Here is a 27,183-nt window from a genome sequence, read left to right as displayed (position 1 = left end):
TTGTAATGAGTTCAGGGCTGATGTTGGGTTCACTTGATTTCCAATGGACACAGTTTAAATTGTGTCCACTGCCAGCAGGAAATAGCTTAGTCGACAAGTGTTAACTAGATCTTACTGTCTATGGGACTTTTTATTCTGGGTCTGTGAGAGTAGCATTGCCTGATTCAATAATTCATGTTTGCCTTATATTAGACTGGACCTTTATAAAACCTGTCAGTTCATCCACTCTCTGAAACAAGTTTATTTCCTGGTATTCTTTTTTCAAACTGCTCCCCAAAAAAGGAACCGAGCAACAAGTGTAGGGAAACTATGTCCATAGCCAGAGCTTTGCCCTGAGCTTAGTGAATTATCTGCTCTCATTGACCTCATACGAAATGGAGCGTTGGAGCAATCTAAAACCTGAGCGTCAGTCAGCATAATGCAAAACTGTAAGTGAAGTGTAGGTGAAGGCAGCTAGCTAGAAAACCTTGCGATGAATTTGAGCTGTTCCATAGGACACAATTTACCGTATTTTTCTGACCATAAGGCGAACCGGATTATAAGGCGCATTAAGCGAAACAAAACAGTCAGATAAGTCAAACTTTACTCAACTCATTCTTCTTGCTTCCTCCTCTTCTGTACCATTGATCCATTAATGTAGAATTATCTCACAGCTGCTCTATTCCCATGTTGTTGCTGTATATTAATGACTAACCTCGTATTGTGGATGGATTATCTCATTTGTTCTCCCGACTGAAGTTTGATCTGTTTACAGCATCCTGCCACGTTAACTTTTATTGTGATAGCAGAGCTGTAAGTTTTAATGTTTCAGAAATCTCTCAGTCAGAACATGGTATATTATATTAAGGTAAAAAATAGCGAGCTAACTTTCTGCTAACTCCGTAAAATTTCAGAATTTCCGGTTTCATGGATGCCTGGATGTTAAACTTAATTGTTACACCTGGTTAAGCAGCAACGCTGATCATTTTATTAAAGATGAAAGAAATTAGACAGTTTTTAACTCTCAGTGTACCGCAGTGTTTGTTTGACTTTGGGACCTGAATATGACGGAGTTTTGGACCCAGATTACTCCTCGAGGCTCCTGACTACGGCAGCCGTAATGCTCCGGCAAGCCATCAGGCGGTGCGGCTTCGTAGCTTACCAAAGTCGTACTAAAACATTATTTCACTAAAACAGATTTTTGAGCGCCGTGTACCACATAAAATTGGTTCAAGGCCAGTAAGCACAACCAGAATTCATACATGCGGTGCACCGGATTATAAGGCGCACTGTCGATTTTGAGAAAATTAAAGGATTTTAAGTGCGCTTTATTAGTCCGAAAAATACGGTAGGTCTCATTTCTGGCTAATAGGAAATAGTTTAGTCAACATCAACAATGATGGACTGTCTAAGCTACTTGTCAAGACACAGGCCTTCATATAACTGCCCCTGATTCCAACTCTTGTTTTAACTTGTTTGAACCGTAGTCCATCATCAGCTTTTATTTTTATCTGAAATTGTAAATTTCCCATTTTTCCTGCAGCTTCTCTGACCACAGACCGAAACGACTTCAACAAAAAGGCACTAAATGCTTTGAAAAAGTAAGTCAGGCTTGTTTCATTCTCTATCACGTGTTTCAGCCACGCAAGCGAGCCACACAGTTCAACAGTCCACCCTCACTGAGCTATTTGTCTTCCCTCTACAGAGCTCATTCACTGGACCCTCAGGATGCACAGATTGCCATGTACCTGGCTCTGCAGCTGGCCATCGTACGCCAGGTAAAAGCAAGCCAATGGAATCAATACTGAAGCATATTTTTTTGTTTTTTTTTTGACAAACTTGTTTTTTTTCTTTTTCTTTTTGACAAATTTGGTGTTTATCTGGCAGGTATCAGCAGCTATGGAGCCCCTTCAGGCAGCTTTATCTCTCTGTGGGGATGACTTACACTCCCTCCACCTGCTCACCCTGCTGCTCAGTGCCCAGAAACACCACCGTCATGCTCTGGACACCCTTACTTTGGCCCTCGGCCAGCACCCTGACAACTTCAAGTAAAACCTACTATGCCATCCCACACACACACATGCACACACGTACGCAACAGAAAATGTTGGTGGACTGAGGATAATTCAATCGATCGCTACACTTCTAACACTTTGTAGATTGTTTTTTAAGTGTGTGTGTAAGAGAGCTCCAGAGAGCGGTGCAGCCAGGTTCTATCCTAACACCAGTCCTCTCCGTAGGGATAGGGTGTCTGCTCCGCTACACAAAAGGCCAAGCACACACCCCACACACACACACACACTTGAAGCCTTATTTAGACGTGCCAGAGTGGAAGTCTGCATTGCGGTACCGATGCCCCTCATACACCCTTACCCTTTTAACACTGCAGCTCTGACCCAGACCTAAGCACTGCTGTCCTGGCTGAGCTAAGACATCCTAACACATAAACCCACCTGTCCGCTACGCTAAGCACACACACTTTGACAATTAAAGTGAACTCATTTTGGGCATGGAGGAAAGTAGTGATGTGAAAGGACATGTTGCAGGTTTAAGGGCTTGAACCTTTGACCTTTGGCTTCAGGGCTGGTATTACTAACCATTTCTTCACCTTTGTGCAGAATCATATTCGACCAAGACTTTTAAAGTATACCAGAGTTAATAGATAAAGTATTGTAGTAGGCAAAGTACGCAAGATCATAAGTATGAGAAAGTGATAAGAACGATTTTTAATTAGAATCCGGTTTGATTTGAAGCAGGTTGGTTGCAGCATGAGCCCATAGCTCTAGTTTCTTTCCTAACAGTATTTCACTCACATAATTCTAGTCATCCGGCACAAAAACATCTAAAAAAAAAAAAAAACATGCTCATTAGCAGTGGGAAAAGCTCTATTGTATCTGACACTGACAACATTAACTATCAAGGCCAATTATTTCACACTAACAATAATTTGGAAGCATGTTGCATCATCTTTCTGATGTGTTTTCTTTCTATCTCAAAGCCCAGTCAAGCATTACAGAGTACAGCCATTTGGGGTCAGTGTTGGCCTCCACGGTCGCAGAGCAGACAGATGGGGTGCATCCATAGATCAGGAGGGAGAGGAAATGCAGACAAGAAAAAAAACAACAAAACTGATCAAACAGCGAAAGGAAGGAAGGACACGAGAGCCTGACAGAAGGAGAAAAACACAGAGTGGGAAAATCCAGGAAAGACACTGTTGATTACAGAACTGATTTACCGATCTGTGCTGTAGGTACAGTCGGTAGCTCGCATTCGTTCTCCCACTGTCTCGATGCACAATCACACACTCTTAGACACACACACCTCCTTCGCAGAGACACTTGACTGCTTTGACCCATTTAAGAGCTCTTTTCCGGGCTCAGCCAATCACATCACTCTCTGCGCCAGGAATCCCCATCGCCCCAGTAACCATGAGGTCATATGGATAGAGCAGGCAGCATCGTTGTTGTTTCCAAACTGTTGTTACAGATCACTACCAAGACACTGAGTCAGAAAAAAAGGAAAGAAAGAAGGAAACATATCTTTTTGTTGGTAGTCTCCTGAAAGGAACAAATGAACCATTAATCGAGGTTTGCCAGATGTATTATTTGTTATTACCTGTAATAATAATTTACTGTCAAGTCAGTAACACATTGAAACTAAGCCATCAGATTAGTGGAGAGAGAGGCATACAGTAGCGATGTGAATAGGCTGGCTCTAGTTGCTTAAGCCCAAACTATTAGCCAATCAATAATCATGACGTGCATAATAGCATTAAAAACATTATAGCTAAAGTGATAGCTGGTCTAAGTTGGATTACAAAGATAAAGTTATGAGCAGGGCACTGGTGAATTTTTTTTTTTTTTGCATTAGCTTTATACTGAAAGATTTTCTAGTGTCAGTCAGTGTTGCCAACTTGGCAACTTTGTCGCTATATTTAGCTAGTTTTCAGACCCCTGAGTGACTTTTCTTCTAAAAAAAGTCGCTAAAAAAAGACGTGAAAGTGCGTATCAACAAGCTGTAATGCAGTCAGTTCTTCTTTTACTCTTATGCTGTTTTGTGGATCACAAGGTTTAAAACTACTTATAAACACACACAAAGTAACTCCACCAGAGTGCCTATTTCGGGTCACTTTTGCCGGTCCAAGCCCGGGTAAAGGAGCAGGGTTGGAATTGTGACATTAAAAAAACAACAATTGCTAAAAGAAATTTAATTTGTAGTTCTAAATAAACTCTAAATGCATTTAGGACATTTTTTACTCCCTTTATGTCTCTTCCACGATGTTATTTCTCTCTCCAACAACATAGGTTACAATTAGATTAGCATGACCAATTATGCAAATTAGGCGATGACGTCATTTAGCGACTTCTAGCGACTTTTAGGACAACCAATAGCAATTTTCCTTACTGAGGAGTTGGCAACACTGGTGTCAGTGTGTTCCCTTCTGCATCTCCCTCAGCTGCTCTCTTAGCAGCTGTTTTAGCAGTAGCAGCTAGCAGCTGATTAGCTTCTTGATATCCTCTTTCTTATCCTATTTTTATTTGCAGTAACTGTTTTTAGGTTTTTTTAAGTGATGTATGTGAAGCCAGTCAGATGAAGTGGAGCATTTTGGCAGCTTATGATGAAGTAGGTGGAGACCAAAAAAAGAGCCAAAAGAAGAGTCACCAGAAGTGCAACTCAAAATGCTAGTTGCTAGCTGCTAGTATCTGCCTCAATCGGTTCATTTTAACTATTCAAAATTGAATCTATGAAATAATGACAACCTTGTAATTCCCCTTTTCCTTCTTTTCACTTTCTTTCTCACCCTTAGCCAGCCAGCCTTTACATAATAAATTAGTGAGGAAAGCCAGATAAATTTAGTTTCAGTGCTAGCTATATAGCTAGCAAGTTGTAACCTGGTGGTGTTATTGAGTTGTGTGGATATGTACAGGCAAGAATAGCTTTTCCTAAAAAATTAACTAAATTTCTATGCAGATGACACTGTTGTGTGACTGTGTGGCAGCAGCTTTTTAGCTCACTGACTGAGCCATCTAAGGTTTTTCATAGGCACACCAGTGTTAAATCTCAAATTTATATAGTAATGCATCAATGTCTCCACCTGAACCTACAGAGTATGCTTGTTTCCATACTGTCATGCAGACAGAGAGGAATAGTCAAATATTATGACGGCCTTTTGCAAACACTGTATCACTGAACTTGCAATGCAATGCAACCAGCCACTGCAAACAGAAACATGGTCCTAAATCCATCCTAGAACATTCTGGACCATCTGGACTGAGGCCCATTTTCAGACCTCAAAGTCAGAGAATAAAAGATCCAAAAGACTTGGTGTGAAAGGATGTGTTTTCTCAGTAACGAGCTCATTGAATATCATTTGCTTTGAAAACGTGAGCGAGCATCTGAGATCAAAGCTCGCATTCCGCGACAGTCGTGCATGTGTGTGTTTTGTGTGTGTACTTGTCTGCTGTGGAGGGGGCGAAGAGGATGCGACCGTGTGTTTGAGATCGTAATCTTGCTCACGCATGTTTGTGTGTCACTGCATGTGTGCATGCATGTGTGTGATTCTTGTTTGCCACTGCCTCTCTGCACCACAGCAAACTGTCAGCTCACTGTAGCATACACAATTTCTCCTTCCTCCTTTTTCTCCCACATCCTCTACCCCCGGCTTCTGCCGTCTTCTGTCTCTCCGTCTCATCCTATCTCCTTCTTCCTTTCTCTTCCTTTTCTTGTCTCTCTTTTTTTTTTATCTTTCAGTCTCCATTTCTCCCTTTTCTTTGAAATTTTAATCACTCAGTAAAGAGGCATGCATTTCAATGTGAAATGGGATTCTGCTACAGATTGAGAGAGCTGAGGCAATACAGGGACGAGGGGGAGGGTTGCATGTGTGCATGTGTGTGTATGAGAGGGAGAGAGAGGAGTAGAGACAGTGATTGTGGTCTCACAGTTTGTACTAAAGAGAATGATTAATCCCAGCCTTTGATTCTGCATTCATCTAACGGGATGTTGCAGCAGGAGCGTGTACTGCTACATGTGTGTGTGTGTGTGTGATTCTGCACAAGCATGTGTTAGCCTGCACATGCAGGCCTGGATTACTATGTGCTCTGAGCAAGCATGGGTCTTGCGTGTTATTCTCTATGGATGTGCATACTGTATAACTGTATACTCATTATATACTCGAGTGTGACGCACACGTGCACTTTTCTGTGTGTGTGCGTGCACCCATCTGCCTGTAGAGTATCCGCACTCTGATCTGTGGGAGTGCAAAATGAGTAATACTGTACATGTACCACTTTTTCTAAGGAACATTATTAGCTATTTTTATATGGAGTTTACGCTGGTGCTCACCGCTCTTAGCCAGCCACCACTGAGCTCTTACTCTGAGCTACACTACTCACTGCTATGCATCCTCAAACACTCCACTCTGCACACACCAGGCTCACTCCCAGGAGGCTGGAAATGACAGCCTTTGTAATTTCATGTGCAGTTTTGAATGTTGTAATCTTGATGAAATCTGTCTGTTGTGGAGCTGTGAGGGAGAGCACTGATTGTAATAGAGGAAAAGGCTCTATCCTTGGATGACTTAGATCAGTTGATATTTCTTTTTTATGTTCACAGTGAATTAATCGTGCAAAAACACGCTGTAGAATGAATATATGACTTTACTGTGCTATATTTTCAACAAACTTGTTTTTTTATTTTTATACCTTCTAATATGCCATATTAGAAGCCCTATATCAGTGACGGTGACATCTTTTCCTAATTTTACCAATTTCATATGCCGATGTTCCTGTTTTCTGATTGCTACAAGAATAAAAATGTCTTGAATGCAAACATAAGTCTTTTTCAACCTTTCCGTTGTAACAGTTTGCTTCACTTTGCTGTTTTTCAGATGACGTTCATCATGTTTGATGCTACTGAAGCCTTTCACTAACCGAAAGGGCAAAACACATCCCTTTTTAAGCTTTTAATCTGAAAGTATATTCCAGCTGCTTTTACTTTTACCAACAAGTAAAAGATATTGGAATTAACTAGTAAATGATGACAATATTTGTACATAAAAGATGCAAGTAATGAAATTAATTGAGCTTTTCCCATCATTTTAGCTCCAGTTTTTATCAAAAGTAGTGCAGCCTAGTGAAATTTAGCACTACAAACATTATTCAAAAGCCTTTCAACACTTTCCAGAGGTCCGAAAACTCGCGTTTGATTATTTGTTACAGTATCAGAATATAGTTAGAAACTGGCATCTAGGGAATGATGATGGTCTAATCTAGCCATGAAGCCTACAGGTAGATGCCGGGGTGGTGGATGGGTTGAAAGAGCAAGCAGCAATGCAGGGCAGTAGTGGCAGCATTGACATATCAGCGGGAAATATGGGAAATTTACAATTAAATAGACCAGCAAATCGGGATGGTGTGTTTGCCATATTGCATGAGGGGAGCGAGGCGTGTAATTCACCATCCGCTGTCTCCCAAAAATATTTTTTTGATGCAACATTGCACCTAACAATGTCTGCAAAAGGCTCACATATAGTGGGAACTCAAGAGCTGAACTCAGTGTTTATGCAGAGGAACACTTGAAGCTCTACAAATAAGATTTAGTTGATAGAAAATGACAACCATCTTCTTGAAGATGTTTGTTGTTGTGGGTGGCTATGGCTCCAGAGGTGGAGCAGGGTATCTACTAGTTTGAGGGTTGTTGGTTTAATTCCTGGTTGTTCTAGTCTGCATGCCAAAGTATTCCTGAAGAAGATACTGAACTCTGAGTTGCTCCTGATGAAATCATCAGAGAAAACACTTAAATATAGGGGAAAATTCTTGGGTTAATGACACATGTTGTATAAAGCACTTTAGGCGCTTCAGTACAATGGAAAAGCGTTATATTGAGGTGAGCCAGTCCTTTGAATATTCTAAAAGATGCAGGATATTAAAGCAGCAAGAGACATTTCTTTTTAGTTTTATAGTTTTATCGTTCATTGGATTATATTGTATCCATGTTTTCATGTTGTTTAGGCCAAATTGTGACGCTACCATTATAATGTTGCAACAGAGCAACATTTTTCCAGTCCTCTGTGGTCCAGTTTAGGTGAGCCTATGTATATTGTAGCCTCAGCTGACAGGAGAGGTACCCGCTGTGGTCTTCTGCTGCTGTAGCTTGTCTGCTTTAAGGTTTCATCTCTTGTGTGTTCAGAGATGGATGCCTTGGTTGTGGCGATTGGTTGTTTGAGCCCCTGTTTCCATCCTATTAGGTTGAAGCACTCTGGCCAATCTTCCCTTGGATCTCTGGTATCAACAAGGCATTTTCACCATTCCCTGCAAAGCTTAGAGATGGTTATGCGGGAAAATCCAAACAGATCAGCAGTTCCTGAAATACTCAGACCTGCCCGTCTGGCACCAACACTTAAATCACCTTTGGCTGATTAGAGAGTGATCAGTGAGTGTGCACAATATACAATAACTTGAACTTCATTAAATTAAACAAGGGATTCAGAACAACAGGGTATCTTTGCTGATTTCAAAGCACTTTTTTAGTTATGTAGCTCCATTAACCATATTAATGGCCTCCTATGAACTCCAGTTTTCTTTCAGTTTCAGAAGAAACTTGCAAATTTATTTCTTTGCAAGCTCTTATTTTGAAATTACCATGAAGGAGTGGGTTTCATTAATGACAAATTGAAACTGACTGGAAGAAAAAAGCAAGATTACTGTAATTTATCTGTGAATGAGTATGAAATTTATATTATTTGTTGTACAAACATTACACAATATAAGTTTTACATGCTCATTTGAAACTCAGCAGCTTTATTAGAAAATAATTACAAACTTTCAGGTTACACGGTTCTTTGTTCACGTGAGATACACCCACACACACACACTTTGTCACATCTTAACACTTAGATGGGTTTACATCATCACAAAGCTTCTAAACGCTTTGTCACACCGGTAACGGGGAGTCTAGAGAGATGCACACAACCACACGTACACACTCTGGTGGACTCCTACTGGCAGGCGTATCCTTAACTCAGCGTCCCTCGGCAGCACTTGTCATCTGCATGTCAGCAAATCCAACCCCGTTCCTCCCACACTCGTACATTTTTTTCTTTTCAAAAATCCCTCCATCATTGCTTCACACCCTCCGCACACACTCCCTTCTCCCAGCCGTGCACCGACCCGTGAGTCAGTAACGAGGCGCATTTCAACAAGAGTTTTCTCCCCTGACACGAACTCCTTTCGCTCAGCCATTGATCCTCACCTTCCCTCCATCACTTCATCCATCTCTTCTTCATCCCACCGCCTCCCCCCTCCAGACTCCCTCCCTCCCCCTTGACAGGAGAGCACAGAATAATTGGAGGAGCCTTCAACAGAGGCAGTGGACAGCTTGGCGTCAGATGTTGCAAACACCATAGTCTCTCTGCCTCTTTCCCTCTCTCCCTCCTCACACTCATGGATGAGTGATGCCCATGACAGACCCCATCCTCTGAGAGCCCCTTCTGGCAATTACTACACACACAACGGCAAACACACACAAACACACACACACACAAACACACAGACATACAGACTTTCACATCAGAGACTCCCACATCACTTAACCAGTTGTCTTCAACTAAAAGGGCCGAGCGGAAACACTCTACAGCCTCCTCTCATCAGCCTCTCAACACACACACAACTCTTAAAGGTTGTTGTTGATGACTATCTTTACTGTCTCTGCTTCTGTTGATCCATATGTGCATTATTCTACATGCAATATGTTTATGGGCTCTAAGCTCCCAGGTACTGCACTAGCACAAACACACATGCTTGCATGCAAATTTATGTCTTGTGATGTGTTTTCTAACTCTTGTAACCAAATAAGGTTAAAGTCTGTTGCAGGGGATAATAGCTGGTAGCTTTTACATCCCCTCCAATCTTTTATGTAACAATAAGAACTGTTCAAGGCTTTCAATCTCATGCACTCAGTTTACAGATTAACGTGCATATTAGTTAATCTTATATGAACAGATGTTCTGGTTATAAAAACAAAACAGTTCAAATTTAAACAAAAATGCATTGTGGCTTTTTCTTGTTCCAGTTTGCTGTTCACAAAGGTAAAGCTTGAAGAGGTGCTGCTCGGCCCGGCTGCAGCCCTGCATACCTGTGAGGAGATGTTGCAGCACTGGCAGAGCCGCTATGATGTCAGCCGCTCCAGGTGAGCATGCACAAGAGAGATAAGCATTGGCGCTACTTTGTTTATCGTGCGCTGCAAAATGTGCATTACCGTTTAGCTCAAATAGTTTCTGTGCTGTTGTGCACGATGAGGCTGGGAGGGGGCGGCTGTCTCTGCTACGGTGTTATTCAGTGTGTGTGTGTGTGTGTGTGTGTGTGTGTTCACGCATTAATGCTTTTTCTGATATAATGTTCTACCTGTGACCTGAGTGCTTTTGAGATGTTGACCTTTTTCATGTTTTGAATACCAGAACTGACATACAGCAAAGCTCATTATTACCCTTCATAATAACTGAACACTAAAGGCACTACCAAAACCAATACAAAAATACAAATATAAAAAAAAAACAAATGCAAAAATTATATTTATTTATAAATGAAGGCTGGTAGAACGATTACAGACAAAAATTTGCATTGAATTTGTATTTTCTTTGTAAAAATTTCCCATCTAACTCTTTATTTTCACATAGTTCCTGAAGGAGCTAGGAGGATGAACAACAAATATACTCTTTGACCATTTCTTAATCAGAGTTTAGCATGAAGTCAGTTAAAAGTTTTAGCTCCTTCATGCCATTGCTCAAGAGCTCTCTCTTGGTGGTGGGTCAGTGAAGGTCTGTAGAAGCGTATCTGAGGAGAGACACACAGGCCTTACAGGGTAGGCATCAGCACCCTGACTGCCATTAGGTATTGGGTTAAAATTCTGGTATGGTGGGTCCTGTGTTTCTTTTGGTGCACAGCAATTCCTGGACTCATGTGACGAGAGTATGCAGGCAGCTCCTGGAGCATGAAGGAATTGATACCAACGACTGTCTCGTGCTCGCCTGACCAACATTTGGACAAAAAGTGGTGCACTAAGTTAAAGCATCAGCTAATGCTAGCTAGTTTGCTAAGCCAGGTACCTCCATAGACTCTATTTATGTATTACACAAACAAAATTATACCTAATAATAAATACTAAATGTTGACACATTAGAATTTCACTGACCAGAACACAAGAAAAAATAATTTAGATGGTCCATACCTCACATCAGGTGATAATCATTGCATCCAGTACATTGGAGAGGGCCACTTCAATGACTCAAAGTAGCTGATGACTGACTCTCGGGCATAGCTTCCACACTAAACTCCTTGTAGACGTGTGTGGGTAACACCAGTAGGTATTTTTTTGAAATCTCTATTTAAATTAGAATAAAGCTCATTTTAATAACTCCAGGTTTTAAAAAACTACATCTACTGACTCACCACTTGAATCTGATTTAAAAACGGCTTCACATTTTATGACTTTTTCCAGAAATAAGGTTTCAAATATCTTTTCCCCCTGAATGTTGTGCATTTACTATGCATCCACAAAGCTGAGGCTTCACTAATGGCTCAGTCAAGTGGTTCTTGAATAAATGGCATGCTGGAACTTCAGGAAGTGCAGTTTCTGCTACAGTAACAAGTATAATGCTCGACATCACACTGGTTACACTGTGAACCTCTGCATGGAAGCATGCATTAGTGTTGCTACACAGTAGAGCTGGGCGATATGAGATTTTTTCATATCACGATATGTTTTTTTCATTTCAGGCGATAACAATATCTATCACGATATAAGCCAAATAACTATATTTGTAAGATTTAAATGTGCCGTTGCTCACAAGTAAAATGTGAAATAATCAGCAGCTTGTTTTGATTTAAATATTTATTTCCCATAATAAGTTGAACAGAGTAGATGTACTTAAGGAACATGAGACTTTTTCAGATAAATAAAGGCAAATATTGCAAACTACACAAAAGGCAGCCGCTAAAGCGTTTAAGTTTCAAAATAGAACAAACGAAACAGACTAAATTGTCAATTCCACTTAGAAACAAAATATTAATTCTAAAAATAAATCTTAGTTTGTTTTACAGAAGAACAGACAAAACTGACTAACTTTTGTCAATATCAAATAAACTGAGAACTAAAAGGAAATTCTCAATCTCTCCGTGTTGTATAGCTGAGCTTTTCAAACAGTTTTAACAGTTACTTTAGTCTGACAAAAGCCGAATGACGAATTAGCGCTTCCAGTCAGAGACTGAGCATGCACCGGTTTATTGTATTTCCAGACTTGCTTTCAGCACAATTTACAGTGCGCGCTACTCTGTTTGACTTGAAATAGCCGAAATACCTTCACACTACGGAGCTTCTATGGCTCTTCCATTCGACAATCTCTCCTGCATTGGAACCATCATCTGTTTTCTCTTCGGTAACCTTCAGTCACGCTCTCGGTTGATTTTCTCTAGTTGGCACACTCATTTCCTCCATTACCCAGGCGGCACGGCGGCTGGCTGCTTCCCAAACAAATACACACGTGCGGCTTGGCACTTGTGCTGTACGTAACAAGTCACGTGACGTGACGCTGCGGCTGTGATTGGTTCGGCTCTGCGCTACTTAATTTGGATTGGCTGTTCTTTTTTTTTTTCTTTTTTTTAAGAGGACAAGAGCAGTGAGGCCTATCGCAATAGTTTAATTTTTCTATGGAGAAAAATTTATTTCGCAATACATATCGTTATCGTTCTATCGCCCAGCTCTACTACACAGTTAGCTCGCTAGCTCATGTTTCATTGGCTTTTTTCTTTGACCTCTCCTTCTAACTTGATACAGAGAAAAGATGCAGGAGGAAAGAACTGAGGAAGCTAATAAACTTTAATGTGCAATTTTTGAGACTGCATTTATTAAGGAAAAATGTTGTACAAATATGTATTTTTAAAAATGGACAAATACTTTTCAGAACAATGTAATTTAAGCTAGCCTAGCCATTTCAAAATGTTTAAGAATATCTATCTATCTATCTATCTATCTATCTATCTATCTATCTATCTATCTATCTATCTATCTATCTATCTATCTATCTATCTATCTATCTATCTATCTATCTATCTATCTATCTATCTATCTATCTATCTATCTATCTATCTATCTCTGACTTATTTTTCCTTTATGCTGCCTTCATGTTAAAAGTGAGTCATTGATACTTTTTAGCTTTAGCATAACCTTTAGCATAGCAAAATGCTAAAAGCAGAAGGAGGACCTGGCTATCGCACACCTTTGCTTTTCCTTTTCATTATTAGCAAGCGAGCTGTAATACACAAATTATGTGTATTAAAGCCAATTTATTTAAGATGGACTTGATCTTTAATTTCAGTCACAGGTGGAATCTCACGGATAAAAACAAAAACAGTACATGTGAATGTCCTCTCTGATGTGTTACAGCGAGACAGATGACAGCAGCAGTATACCGATGCCTGAGAGGACAGAGGTCAGCCCCAGCGGCAGGAAACCCTCCATCCACCTCACCCTGCCTGACTTCCAGGACACCTCCACTGGTCTGTTCTCTCGCTTGCTCAAATCTTTTAGAAACGACATGTCACTGTGCATATTTGGATTGCAACATGCCGAATTGATTAGTTTAAGTTAAACACATCCTGCTCTCTCTATGGCTTTGGGTAAATAGCAGTGAGAAAGGTGAATTTGTAGGTCAGTCTAAATCCCCCAGCTTTTGACCTATTCTGGATTAAAAGCCCTGTTTGCTTGTCTGCAACCCAGTTCCGGAAACCAGATGTGCTGTTTAAATATCAATGATGTGACTCACACCTGTGTTTAGAGCAGGATCTGCAACCTGCACATTTAGTGTTCAGGGATTCAGGACATTATAGTTACTGGCTTTGAAATATTTTACTTTTTTTTTCTCTACGGAAGAAAACACAGTTTCTGTCTGCTTCTCATCAATGCTAACATATGCATATTCATTGTTCAGGTTGTAAATCACCACTTTAGTGTTTAGTTGGTTTAATGTGCAAGATGAGGAAACATTTGCAGCACTAACAGCTCCCATTTCTTACCTATGATCCTGCTTCAGGTTCACAGAGTCCTTCGTCAGTTGCACTATCCCGTCTTGAAGCGGCTCTGTCCGAGGTGTCAGACCTCAGCTCTACCCGTCGCCATGGGCCCACCTATATTTGGACCATCCTGGAACGCATTTGGCTGCAGGCTGGTATGAGAGCGCACACTTGAATGAAAATGATATTTCAGGAATTATTGTGGTTGGGATCTTTTGGGATTTGAACCTCTTTTCATCCTCATCCGAGATACAAGGTCAGCCCATATCGTGAAACCATGTTGGGGTCCATGAGCTTTAACTTACTGGTGAACTAAAAATGAAATAAAGACAAAGCTTGCATTAACTTTGCTGGACAAATGAATCAGATTCAATGTTTTATCCTAGTGATCTGAAGCCCAACAGTAAGAAACCATTTTAGTCATCCAGTTTTTTTAAAATAAAAGCTATGAAGTAGACAACGAGGCCACAGCTCAGCAAAGCATGACAGTGTTTTCATGAGCAGCACCCGTCTGCTAAAACACCATGCTAACACGTTAGCTGATAGATTACCTTGTTCACACTGCTGGTTCAGTATACTGGCATGCTAATGTTTATCAGTAAGCACTAAAGCCAGTCTGCAGTTCATGTAAAAAGATTGCAAAAAGATTGTGACTCGAGTCACTAAAGCCCCTTTTCCATTAGTACCTACTCACCCAATGAGAGTGGTTGTTGTTATAGTAATGTGTCCGAGCGTCCCGTGACGTAATTAGCATGATCCACGAACGCTTAAACAAAGGTGGATGTCGACGCAACAGTATACCTGCTGGTTGGTCTGTAGCTTTTCGTCAGACTCGGGGACCACGGCGTTGTTGGTGGTTTTGATTTTCGTGAAGGAGACGCTCTCATGGCTCACTGAGTGATTCCCAGACCAGCCAATTGTTGGCATGCAGTCTGATGATGTCACATTTTAGTACCTGCTCAGATCGCTTATAACCCCGGCCGAGCAGGTACTATTTTAGTATCTGGTACCAGGTACTGTTATCTAATGGAACACCCTTAAACCGTAGTGAACCGTGCCGAGTCAATCCGAGTGGGTACTAATGGAAAAGGGGCTTTTAAGCAAAATGAATGACTGAAGCAAATTACTGGTAAACTGTTTGATAGTTATTGAAAACCTAAAACTTACATTGTTGACTTCATGCTGAGGCAAATATTAGGGGACCTTCAAAGTAAGTAGTCTTCATCCTGTGGCAACCATAAAAAATTCTGTGGTAGTCCTTTCAGTGAACTTCGACCAATGTCATAGATCTGCCTCGCTTTCTGTACATGATATTGACAACAGAGAGCGATCACATCCACGTCGAACGTGTGGAGATTTTAGTTCCTTTATGCTACTATACACTGTAAAAGGAGCATTTGAGTTGTAGTTCACATAATGTAGTGTTATAAATAATTGTCCATGATGCTCTGTTAATTTAGAGCAGCTTGTGGCATAAATCATACAGTGTGTGGCAGTCTAAGAAGTTATCTAAGCACTGTGCGTAGGTCTTTCTGGTGATGTCACAGAGCAGTACCAGTACCTGATACCACAACAGGGCATACTTTTCAAAATAAAACAGGAAGTAACTGGAAATGGCAACTGAGTTAACTCACTCAGACACCAGATGCAAATGTGTCTTTACAGTAATTGCCTCAATAGCTATTGAAACATTCGACTATGTGTCAGTGATGCCCTCACCAAAGAAATCCAGGTAACCCTACAGTAAATACAAATACAATCTCCGCTGGCACCTTTTAATGAATGTGCGATGTTGCAGTGAATGAAAGCTGTGCAGCCTCGCTGTCTTCCAACGCCTTGCTGACCTGTTTATCAGCTCAGATGAGTTTCAGTCGCTCAAGGGAGTGAGACACTGTTTGTGCGTTCGGTTCATTGTGAGCGTGCGTTTTTGTTTCGGGCACAACAGTCACTGAAATTCTCAGAGAATATTAATTTTGCTACATGCGAAACCCTGGAGAACGCAGCGTTACAGTATAGCAGATTTTTGGAAGAGAATATCTATTTGCAGGCTTGTTGGTGTTTAAAATGAAATAGCTGAATAGTTGACACTGACGTGTCTCAGTGCTTAAATACATTTGGCCACTGCTCTGTTAAGGAGACAATGCTCAGTTATCCACATTGCTGTTGCCTCCACCCTTCTTCAGTCTACCTGAGGAAGTTCACATAAAAGAGCAGAGCATGAGCAGGAAATGAAGGCCGAGGATCTGTTGCACTTGGCTTGAGTGGATGAGCCATGAGAGGCAAGAATGGAAATGCACACAGCGAAGATGCCTTTGCTGTATTCGATGCTTTACGACACAAGAGGGGTTGAATGGAGCCAAGCGGTCACGTCCCCCGTGGCTTTGTGTAATCTGAAGGTTATTTTCTATGTGTAACCTCTGAGCCTCTGCTATTCATCTGCTGAGAGCAGTGTGTGTGTGAGAGAAACCAAGGGTGTGGCCCCTGGCTCAAGGCTGGACACCAATCCCCCCCCCTTCATTCTTTCATAGCATTCCTCTTCTCATCGGTCACTTCCTCTTCTTATCTTACATTCTCTTTGGCCTAACAGAAAAACGCACACACACACACGGCTCTTTAAAAGGAATACATTTAGCAGTATGCGAGACTCACATACTTAGCTCTAAACATATAAATATTCTCTGTGCATGCAGGCACTGATCTAACAGTTTTTTCCTATGAGCAGCAGGAGAAAGTCTTACATAATCGCTCACTGAAGCCTTTTTCCCCAAAATGAAGCCATGAAAAGGAACCCTGAGGCAGCTGAAAAGGGTTTTTGTTTTTTTTCTTCCATTTTTTTGTTTTCTCATCTCGCAGAGGTAGCATGCGTGCACTAAGTATTTCCCATCTGTGCATCTCTGAGACACAGGTAAACAAACAAAACATCCGCTACCAAACACACACATGGGTTCTCTGCACTCGGGAGCAGACGGCTCTCTCGATGTATTTGCACAACAGCCCTCTCTGTAACACGTGCGCACAATGCTGTCAGTGTTTTAGAGCTGAAGGGTTTCCTTCTCAGGGTTTCTCTGCCTGTTGACCCAATGTCCTCTCACGTAAATGATTGACAGGTCTCGCTGAAGCATCCGGTCCGCACATTGGTCTGCTCCAGCTGAGGGGTCAGCTCTTATTTTTGAGGTCTTATTGGAGAGTAAAGTGCTTGTGGGCGTGATTCTGACTTTGTGTGTGTGTAAACATTTGTGTGTGGGGTTTGTCCTCATCTTCCCAGCAGCAAAGAAAGGAGGCAGGCAGCTTTAATATGTGATGGCCATATTAGGCAACAGCTTCATGACTTTCAGCCACTACATCGCTCCGACTCTCACTTTCATGGTTTGCGTGTGTGTTTGTGTGTGTGTGTGTGGTTGTGTGTTGTATTTGAGCACTGCACAGATATTATTTTTACATGATGCTGCTGAACTCACAGCAAAGTTCATCACAGTTACTGTCACAGGGTTACTCAGGGCATTAATACTCTTATTCTCCTCTTTTTCTTTCTCTGGCTCTCCATCTTTGCTTCATCACTTCCTTTCTTTTATTGTTTTCCCTCCTCTGTCATTCTGTCCTTTTTCTTTCCCCCCTCCACCTCTTTTCCTCTCTTGACCTTTTCACCTCCTTTCTTTACTTCTCTCTCCGTGTCATCCTGCAGGAGAGCTGTTCATGGCAGACAGTCGGCTTAAGGAGGCTCAGTTCTGTATAGCCGAGGCCAGTTCGCTCTTCCCCAACTCTCACTCTGTGCTGCTGCAGCGGGGCCGCCTGGCCGAGCTCCGGGGCCACCTGGATGAAGCCAAAGGCCTGTATGACGAGGCCCTGGCCATGCATCCTACAGGAGAACGGATACTGGTGCACACGGTGAGAGATAGCGGATGCTTTAGAGGCTGCAAAATTAAGTTAGAACTTATGTAACGCTCTGCTCTTTCAAGTGTCACACATGCAAACATGGTGTTCAGTATCCTCTCTCACACACATGCACACAAACACATGATTGGCTACAGTGACATGTTTAAATGCTATAATTTAGTAAATTAAAAATTCAATCAAAACTGACGTAATATGCAAGCGGAACATGTGCAAACACTTATTTGATGTCTGCTAAAAACACACACACACACACACACACACACACACACACACACACACACACACACACACACACACACACACACACACATATTAATGAAGTATTTGCAGTACTTCTAGTTGACTGAGCAAAGTTATATAAAAGTGTACTTCACGCGAGATCTTTTACATTTGGACTTGCTGTGGATTAGCTCACACGCTCTGACTCAGACAGTGTAGGGCTGTTTAATGAAGTTAAAAGTTTTCTCAAATTCACCAAGTTAAATTACGTCACAATTAAATTGCATCAGCTGCCTTCAGCCTTCATAAACACGCCTCCCAGAGAGTAGGAAAAGGCTTTCCTCGCAACAACAACAGCAATACGTGTAGATAAAAGTACATTTCAGGGGACTTTTGTCAGTCAGACTAAACCATGTCCCACTGTGGTCACATGTTCTTATATACACAGTAGCAACATGGCAGTGTGCGCACACATTTTTAATTTGATATTTAAACAATTTTTTGAGTTATTATATAGATTTTAATCCATCTGATCAAACAACTAAAGACAGCACTCAAGACACAGATGAATTTGAGCTCTTAGCACTTTTATATTCAGTTACTGTATTAAACTATAACCTATACACTGTATTAACAAAAGTAATCACTCACCCTTCCAAATCATTGAATTCTTGTTTTCCAGTCACATCCACTGGCTGACCTCATCAATGTGCTTCTGGGAGAACGGTCAAAAACTTCAATAAAGCCTTCCCAGATTAAGCTGTTATATCACATTTCGACATCATTTTAAACTCTATAGATTATGAATGTGACGTCACTCAAGCTCATATGTGTGTGAATGCAGACCAGTGAATACTTTTGCCAGTATAGTGTACATAAAATGAAGCGGCTGCGGATTTACTTTAAACCTGCAAACCAGCAGGCGGCGACTGCTCTGAATGCAAAAATGAAGACAGATTCTGTTGTGGTTTCTCACAGGGTGCGATTTGCACATTGCATGAGAGCTGTCTGCCGTGCTGGATGTGGTACAATCACTGGCTGATAGAGAAGAATGTGCATTTGCCCGACTGGTTGGCAGTGGTTCCTAGAGGTTGCTGGCTCTCACTGGGTGAAATCGGATTTAAAGAAGGTGCTCCACCAAAAAAACAAAACAAAAAACCCTACAGTGATTGCTTTGGTTGCTAACAGATTGCTACAGTTGGCGTTTGTCTGCAAAATCTTGCAAACTACTAGGCGAGTGGTAGTACAACTTAAAAAAGTGTGGCACAAATCAGAAATGGAGAAGGTTCACTTTCAAAGTAAAAGTTTTGCTCCACAGATACAGTCATGTTTAAGGAGTTTTACTTCTTAAACACGACTGGTGAACAGTCTCCATTTCCTGTTTGTTTTGCACTTTTCACAGTTTCCTTAGAGCTCGGAGAGTAGCTGTGTTTGTAGACAAGGACTTTGCTTCCATTCAAACTACAACCACTGCATTATGTTAGCAAGCAAAGCAATAACGAGGATGTTTTCACCAACCCATGCAGGAACACACATTTCTCCCTAGTGACAGATGGTTGCCAGGAGGAACACTTTCCATCTCTATGATTATGTGACTTCCTAGCGACTCCCATCAACCTGCAGCAACCACTTGCAATCATTCAAGGAATTTTCCCCTTGTGATGGGTGCTTGCCACATACTCGTGGACCTGTCTGTACATGTTCTCACTCCCAAAGTGTAACATTTTACGCTAGGTGACAAATCGTCGATATGTTACGCTTCCGGGCACCCAACATGTCCCTATATTACGAGATCGGAAAAATGAGGAAACATGAGAACCGTTTGGAATGAATCTACACATGCTTGTTCATTTTACTTAAATCGCTTTGTAAAACACTATCTAATGTCATTAAAGTTCTGGTTAACGTTAGGGATAAGGTTAGGGTCAGGGCTGGAATACATGGCTGGAACGAGTAGAGTCATTCTACTGGATTTCATCCATAACCAGGCGTGTAGCATAAAAACGCAGAAGGTTTTGCGTTCGCCTCTGGAGTGACAACGGGCTGGTCTGTAGGCCAGTATGACTGGCTTTTTCTTTTCATTTGAGCTTAAATAGTTGATTGTCACACGTCAGAAATGGTGGAAGAGTAACGTCACGTGGTTAAAGGTTATGCGTCTGCAAAACCTAAGAAGGAATCTGTGTGAAAGCAGCCCTCAGCTTCATCTATGACCTCAGAACACTTTTCTGACGAGTTTATGGTCTCATAGGCACAGCTTGAAGCTTCACAGCAGGACAGCAAACCAGTGGGTGATGTTGCCTTTATCATAAAGGCTATAATTGTAACAGATGCTTATTAGCTGCTAATATTAGCAATGGTAGCTTCTTTGCTCTTTTAGAAGCAAAACAAATCCCTCATGTTTCAAACGGCTGTAGATTATATTAGCCTCAGAAACTTAGTTGTACTGCAAGTTAATTTGGAATTTTCTTGTTTAAGCGCATTTTTTAAAGTTTGCCATGTGCTTCTAATAGTACTTACACTGTTATAAGTATAGTACACTTATACTGCCTCATACTGTTCATACTGTAATCGTGTAGTCTTTCTCTCCTCTGTGGCGTGCTGTACTGTGTCATTGTCAGAACTCTGAGTGGTTCAGTCCTGTTTATCGCAGTGCGTTGCTGTCGTCCTCTGAGACGTGCCAATTTGTTGCAGGCAAACCTGAAATTTCAGAAAATAGAAGCAAACAAATTTCGCTCCATCACCAGCAAATGAAAAATAGCGCTTAAAGACTCACTCTCTCTTTCCTGATCACTCCCCCACATTTCTTTCATCCCAGCAGATCCTCTTTCTCTCTCACTGCCGCACTGTAAAGATCCTCTCTCGCCCACTTCCACCCACTCCCTCGCTTCTCTCTCGCTCTCTCAGTCTGTCTTCCAGATGATCCACAGGATTAACCACAGCTCTTCTGACCTTTGAACTGACTCTGTTGTCACAGTGAACGAACCAGAGAGGGATATTCCTCAAATCCAAACGCAGCACTCGACACTCACACACACACACTCACACACAATGACTGCGGTCTCCATAGTGACCGGAGATGTGCTGGCTGATATCACTTTAGCCTTCTTGTGACCACATAAGGCTAGTGCTTTTGCTCCTGCAGCGCACTTTTGGATGCATGTGCGTGTGTCTGTGTGCGTAGAAGTGCAGTCCCACTGGGTTAGACAGAGGTACGCTTCTCTTCCATATTTGGCCTGTGGGAGAACCAATCCCAGGGGGTGAGAAGTTGAAACAAAGCCAGCTGGCAGCGTCCGTCTCTGGGTCTCTTACAGGACAGATGTGTTCTCAGTCTGAGTGTTTGAGTACGTGTACGCATGTGCATGTGTTTAGGCATGACTGTGTTTGTGTATGCCAGCCTTCCTCCACGGATTTGGAGCACATGTGGACTACTTGGGCTTGCTTTTTTTAAGTAAACTATATGTGTACACTTGGACAGAGGCACACATTGTAATAGACACAAATTGACCCAAATACAAAAATTCTGCTTGTAGAACACTAAAGTTTATGGACTATACTATGTTAGGCATGCTAATGGAGGCTTGCAGTAAATAACTGCATTCTTGCATTGTTATGGAGCCTGTGGGACAATGTGTGGGACATTTTATTTGGAGCTTCGCCCATATTTGTGACTTGCATCAGCCGGCCAGAAATGAGCCTACAGTTACTCTGTGGTGCTGTGCGGCTCTGCGTTCATCCATTTATTTTTACACAGTATCTGCTGTGGACATTTTGTGTGCCAGTGGCCCATTTTCTGCTGTGCCTTAAGGGGAATTCTTAAGATATTCTTGGTAGATATTCTTACACCTCAGTTATTATTCTGCAAAAGTACCTACTGTACTTTCCATGAATGTCCTTAAGATGTTTTCATGGTAACTATACTTTAAAGATGTCACCTTTCTGTGGCTCAACAGTTAATGTGATCTGATATTTATTGTGGAAATGCAATTTCATTAGGAGCCTGTTTACAAGTGGTTTCCGTGGGCTTATCATGCGTGCTCAGTGTGTACTGCACTGTACATTGCTTTCACTAGAAGATCGGGGGCCTTTCTTAAAGTCATTTAAGCTGCATATAAACTGTAAAAGATACGTTGCTTCCAGATTTAGGAGTGAAGCCAGTGCATAACTACCTTAAACGTGTAATGTTTCTTACATCCAGTTGGGGGAGACTCATCGGATTGCAAGAAGCAGTGTATGTTTAGAAGTCAACAGAAAAACGGCTGCTGACTCGATCTATCCTCTCAGTAAATGCTTCCTTGCTAGTTTCACGTCTTATTTAAAACAACATGATGTTAATTTTGTAAGCTATAGTCTGTTTTTTAAGTTAAAAAGTGTGACAAAGCTCAGAAGCTAGTGTCACCATTCAGCAGTCTTCTTGAAATGCTGCAGGCGTTGTCTGAATAATTTTCATTTCAAAAGTCACTGACATTAAACTGTTAGCTTCGATACAGTTCAGTTTAGTTCAGTTTTATAGATATAAAGCCAAATCACAACAACAGTTGCCCCAAGAGCCTTTACATTTTAAGGTAAAGACCCTACAATAATACAGGGAAAATAATCAGACGACCCTCTGTGAGCGAGCACTTTGGAGACAATGGGAAGGAAAAGCTTTTTTTAAAAAGGAAGAAACCTCCAGCAGAACCAGGAGCAGAGAAAGGTCTAAGTCTCCTAACAGCCTGTGAGGTTTCCATGGTGGGTTCTTGTCCTGCCTAATTGAATCCTACAGCAAGGCTTTGTGAGTCTGATGTTCCATTTGAAATCACATTTCCTCTTCAAGGAATACTTTTGTGAAAAAAAGTTATACTGTTAGATTTAGCTAAGAGCGTCAGGCCCAATCCACATGCCTGCGCATTAAACCAGAATTGAAAGGTGATTATGTCTGATTAGCCGAATTATCCAAAAGCCACCAAAGTTTTTCAAAGTTCTAAGACATTTTCTTTGACATGAGTCCTTTATAACACAGCATCGTGTAGATTTTCCACTCTACCCATGTTAGACGGGGAAAGGGAAATGTGAGTAAGAGAAACCCATTACTGGAATCGATGCAGAAGCTCACCAACCCATGCAATGTGGCTACCATCTTCCCTTATTCACCCGCACACTTCTTTACTCACTGCACTTCATGTTAGCATCAGCTGTGTCCACATGGTTTCTCTGTAAGAGAGGGAAAGAAACGAAGCCATCAGACGGTGACTCACTGCTCTGGTCAGCTGCTGGTTTTGGAGTATTTTTGGATGGATGGAGGGTGCGGTAGTGAGGGAAACCAGTATATGACTATAGTATGGTGTTTGTAAGTGTGCAAGTGTGTGTGTGTGTGAGACCAGGATTTTCAGTTTAATTTCTCGATCGCTGCAGTCCACTGGCTACAACTGAGCATGCATTACGTTTGTCTATCATGGGAGTAGCTATTACACATTTGTCTGTTTGTGCTGTTAACCTCATTATGGTAAGCATTTGGTCGACTTGTGCGTATGTGTGGCATGTGCGCGTGTGTGTTTGTGTTCTGACAGTTAGCTGATCCTGAAACATGGCCCAGCCTTGCTTCCGGCGTGGTATGCAATGAATCTGACCCACTCCCATCATCCTCCACATCTCATCTCTCCTGCTCTGTAGTGGAGCCTGCTCTGAGTCAGCCGCACACAAACGCACGCTTTACTTTCGGCCCTCTCCAACGAACCCATATTCGTACACAGCTTCACATATGCATGCATACTCTCAAGGACGAAGGCTTTGCGCTCAATGAATTAATCGCGTTCCAATTATCAAATGCCCCCCCATGCCTGTCTCACTCGCTCGCACTCTCTCTCCTCTCTGCGTGTGGGAGGGGGTGGTTGTCAGCTGATTAGATAATGCAAATACATTATTTATATCACTTTGCTCGTTCTCGCCGCTTTATGGGATTGCCTAGCAACCAGGGAAATTTATTCTATTGAGCACGACCTCTGATAACCATGGAGAGAGAGGGAGAGAGAGAGACTGACTGTATGTGAGAGAGTGAGAAGATGGGGTGGGTGAGTTGATGGTGGTGGTGGATGCGGGGAGGGGTGCAAAAAGAAAGACGATTGGGAGTTGGCTGGTGCCTCCGTTGCTATGTATGGCTCATCTGGGCTCACTTATTTTTTCCTTTTTCTTTGACGCCTCTCCTTTTTTTCCCCTTCCCCCCCCCTCTCTGTTCATTGTTCTCAGTTTAGCTCGTTCTTGCTCACTCACACTTCTTTCCTTCCTCTCTTTCTTTCTTTTCCTTACTTCTGAGACTCCAGTATCAACTCTGTCCTTCATTCTTTTCCTCTTTCCAAGTCGGTACGTGTGTTTGTGCAAGTTTGTGCGTCGGTCTTTGTTCCAGTATATATTTATATAGGCGATGTAATGTGCTGTAAGGTGAGAATGTACTTGAAGGAGTCAACCGTAGCCACACTGTATGTGCTGCTTTTTCCCCAAACAAACACACACAAACATGCCATCCAGGTGCGTGAAGATTTGTGTGGTCATATCACCCCAACAAAAGTGAAAGTAATTAATTAAAATGTTTTAATCTCGGTAGGAGTGTGTGTTATGTACTAAATTCTCCTGGACATCCAAATTAACCAGCGATGCCAAACAGATCAGGATGGGACAGCAGGCCTTTTGTACACTTTGAGGAACACCTCTACCAAAACTTGCTTATTCCCTTTCTGTTTGAGAGCTAGGAACAGGAATATTACCGCTCAACTACTTGAATGCTGAATATAAAATCACAGCCAGTCGGTATGTAGATTATCATGACACACATGAACCTTTTGGCAACCTTGAGTCAGAATATTTTCTACAGTTCTCAGTTCAAGGAATACTTGTGTGAAATAAGTTATGCTGTTAGGTTTAGATAAGAGCATCGGGCCTTTTGACAGTTTCTTGAGTGTCCTGTCAGACACTCAAAGCACAACAGAAAATAGTCCAGCTCAGATTTTGCACTACAGGAAGGTGCCTGGATAGAGGGTGCAGGAAGCACCTCTAGGAGAGTATTGGCGCACTTTTTGCACAACAGCACAATCTCACATCGAATAGACTGTAGTGAGCTGGGAAGTTAAAGACCATCTTGCGTCCGATCCAACTAGACATTTGCACCTCTGTCAGGTATCGCCGTTGAAAATTTCCCTAATTATCGCACTGTATGTTGTATTAAAGGTTAAAGTATCTCGAGACAGCCGGGGGTTAAGAACCCACTGTGGAGGTCCTAGTGGGACTAGATACCTTCTAACCCTTTAGTACCCAATGCCTTCAAAATATAAAGAGATATAATGGCTGGCCAGCAGTTGGCAACACAATGTCACCCCCTGTTTTGGACGTTTGAAGCTGTACATGTTCATTCTACGTTGGTTTGCCAAGTGGTGGATGACTCTGAGCAAGCTGATGGGATCTGTATAAAGAGTTTCATATTTCACTGAAGTCATAGTTCTCCACACATCTGGACTCTGCCTTCGGTTCATTTCTCCACGTATTGTTCTTGGTGTTTATTTACTGTTTGTTTGTTTTTTTTTTTTTAAGGGTAACATTAAGAGCTCTTGCATACCAGCATTAATATATTTTCTAATGATAGGTGCACACACTACATTCACCATCTCATCAATCAACATACGTTTCCATAACTCAAAGCTCCTCTTCTGCTTTACTTTTGCTCTATGAAATAAACACTGAAGAATGGCGGTACGTCTAACAACCTCGAAAAGCTGCTTCAACTTGCCTCCCAAAATACTGAGCTGTCAATGGAAGAAACAGTAAACTTAATATTACTGCTGTCAGCGTTAATCTAGTTAAAATGATATTAACGCCATAACCGCATTATCGCGGCAAATCTCCGTTAGCTCGTTAACGCGGATTGCCGCGTGCGAGGGCTGCACGGCGTCAACGCTTTAGCGCGGTTAGCTCGTTAACGCGGTTAGCTCGTTAACGCATTAGCGCCATGCAGCCCCATGCACGGAGCGATACGCGTTAACTCGCTAACAGAGATTATCCGCGTTGATGCAGTTATGGCGTTAACGTCATTTCAACAAGATTAATGCTGACAGCACTACTTAATATTAATCCAATAGCAGTCAAAGACAGGTCAAGCCAACATAGCAGAGGTAAATACTAGAGATGGACCGATCCGATATTACGTATCGGTATCAGTCCGATACTGACCTAAATTACTGGATTGGATATCGGAGAAAAATAAAAAATGTAATCCGATCCATTAAATATCACGAAAGCACCTCACAAAACTTGCAACACGCCATAACTCGCCTCAGAACGTTAGCACGTTGGAGCAGTATGCATCACGTGATAGAGCGGCTGTGGCATGCGGGACCTGTCGGTGGTCTGGATAGCATGTGGAGCTTCGCTAGCAACCCGGCATTTCATCTCCGACAAAGTTATCCCCGAGAGAAGTAAAGCAAGTGTGTAAGTCCATCTTTGAATGTTTGTAAAGCATTCCTGCATTAAGCTTAACAAGCGATATATGGAGCGACTGCCTCTTCTGGCTGCTACTTCAATCATGAAACTGCTTAACGATCAGCTGATCGGCTTTTCTGTCGCGAGTCCGTTTCTCTTGTTTGTTTTTGGCCCACTTTGCACCAGAAAGAGGAAACCAGCGGCTGAACAACAGCAGCACGTTTAAGCTTGATAAGCTGTTGTTAGAATTTATTTAATATTACTTTCTACACCAGGATCTTTTTCTACGTAGCTGACGCTGGTAACTGTGCAGGGGCGGATCTAGCAAAGTTTAGCCAGGGGGGCCGATAGGGCATTAACAGGGAAAAGGGGGCACAAAGACATACTTTTCTTTCTTATTCTCATTTAAAATGTCTAGCTTTTAATAAATAATTATCTGACACCCAAAGTTTTAATTTGATGTAAAATGAATAGAAGTCAATTACTGTATATAGTAACTATTAAGTCTAATATATATACCCTAGTAAGCTATAGTACTTTTTCCTTTGGGAAGGTACCATCTGTGCTGTCTGCAATTTTGTTGAAG

General features: G+C 41.8%; 1 protein-coding gene across 1 annotated transcript in view; it reads left to right on the top strand.

Annotated features, from left to right (window-relative positions):
* The window catches only part of ttc7a (tetratricopeptide repeat domain 7A), a 72,172-nt gene that overhangs the window by 25,728 nt on the left and 19,261 nt on the right, over positions 1-27,183 (top strand). The window contains exons 14-20 of the mRNA XM_026189716.2: positions 1,523-1,580; positions 1,685-1,757; positions 1,867-2,027; positions 10,048-10,164; positions 13,417-13,529; positions 14,063-14,197; positions 17,725-17,927. Coding sequence (XP_026045501.2) covers positions 1,523-1,580; positions 1,685-1,757; positions 1,867-2,027; positions 10,048-10,164; positions 13,417-13,529; positions 14,063-14,197; positions 17,725-17,927 — 860 coding nt within the window. The remainder of the gene's footprint in view (positions 1-1,522; positions 1,581-1,684; positions 1,758-1,866; positions 2,028-10,047; positions 10,165-13,416; positions 13,530-14,062; positions 14,198-17,724; positions 17,928-27,183) is intronic.

Source organism: Astatotilapia calliptera, chromosome 13 (genome assembly GCF_964374335.1).
Source record: "Astatotilapia calliptera chromosome 13, fAstCal68.1, whole genome shotgun sequence".
Lineage (NCBI taxonomy): Eukaryota > Metazoa > Chordata > Actinopteri > Cichliformes > Cichlidae > Astatotilapia > Astatotilapia calliptera.
Note: the sequence above shows the minus strand (reverse complement) of the source record. Positions and strands in the feature narration are given on the sequence as shown.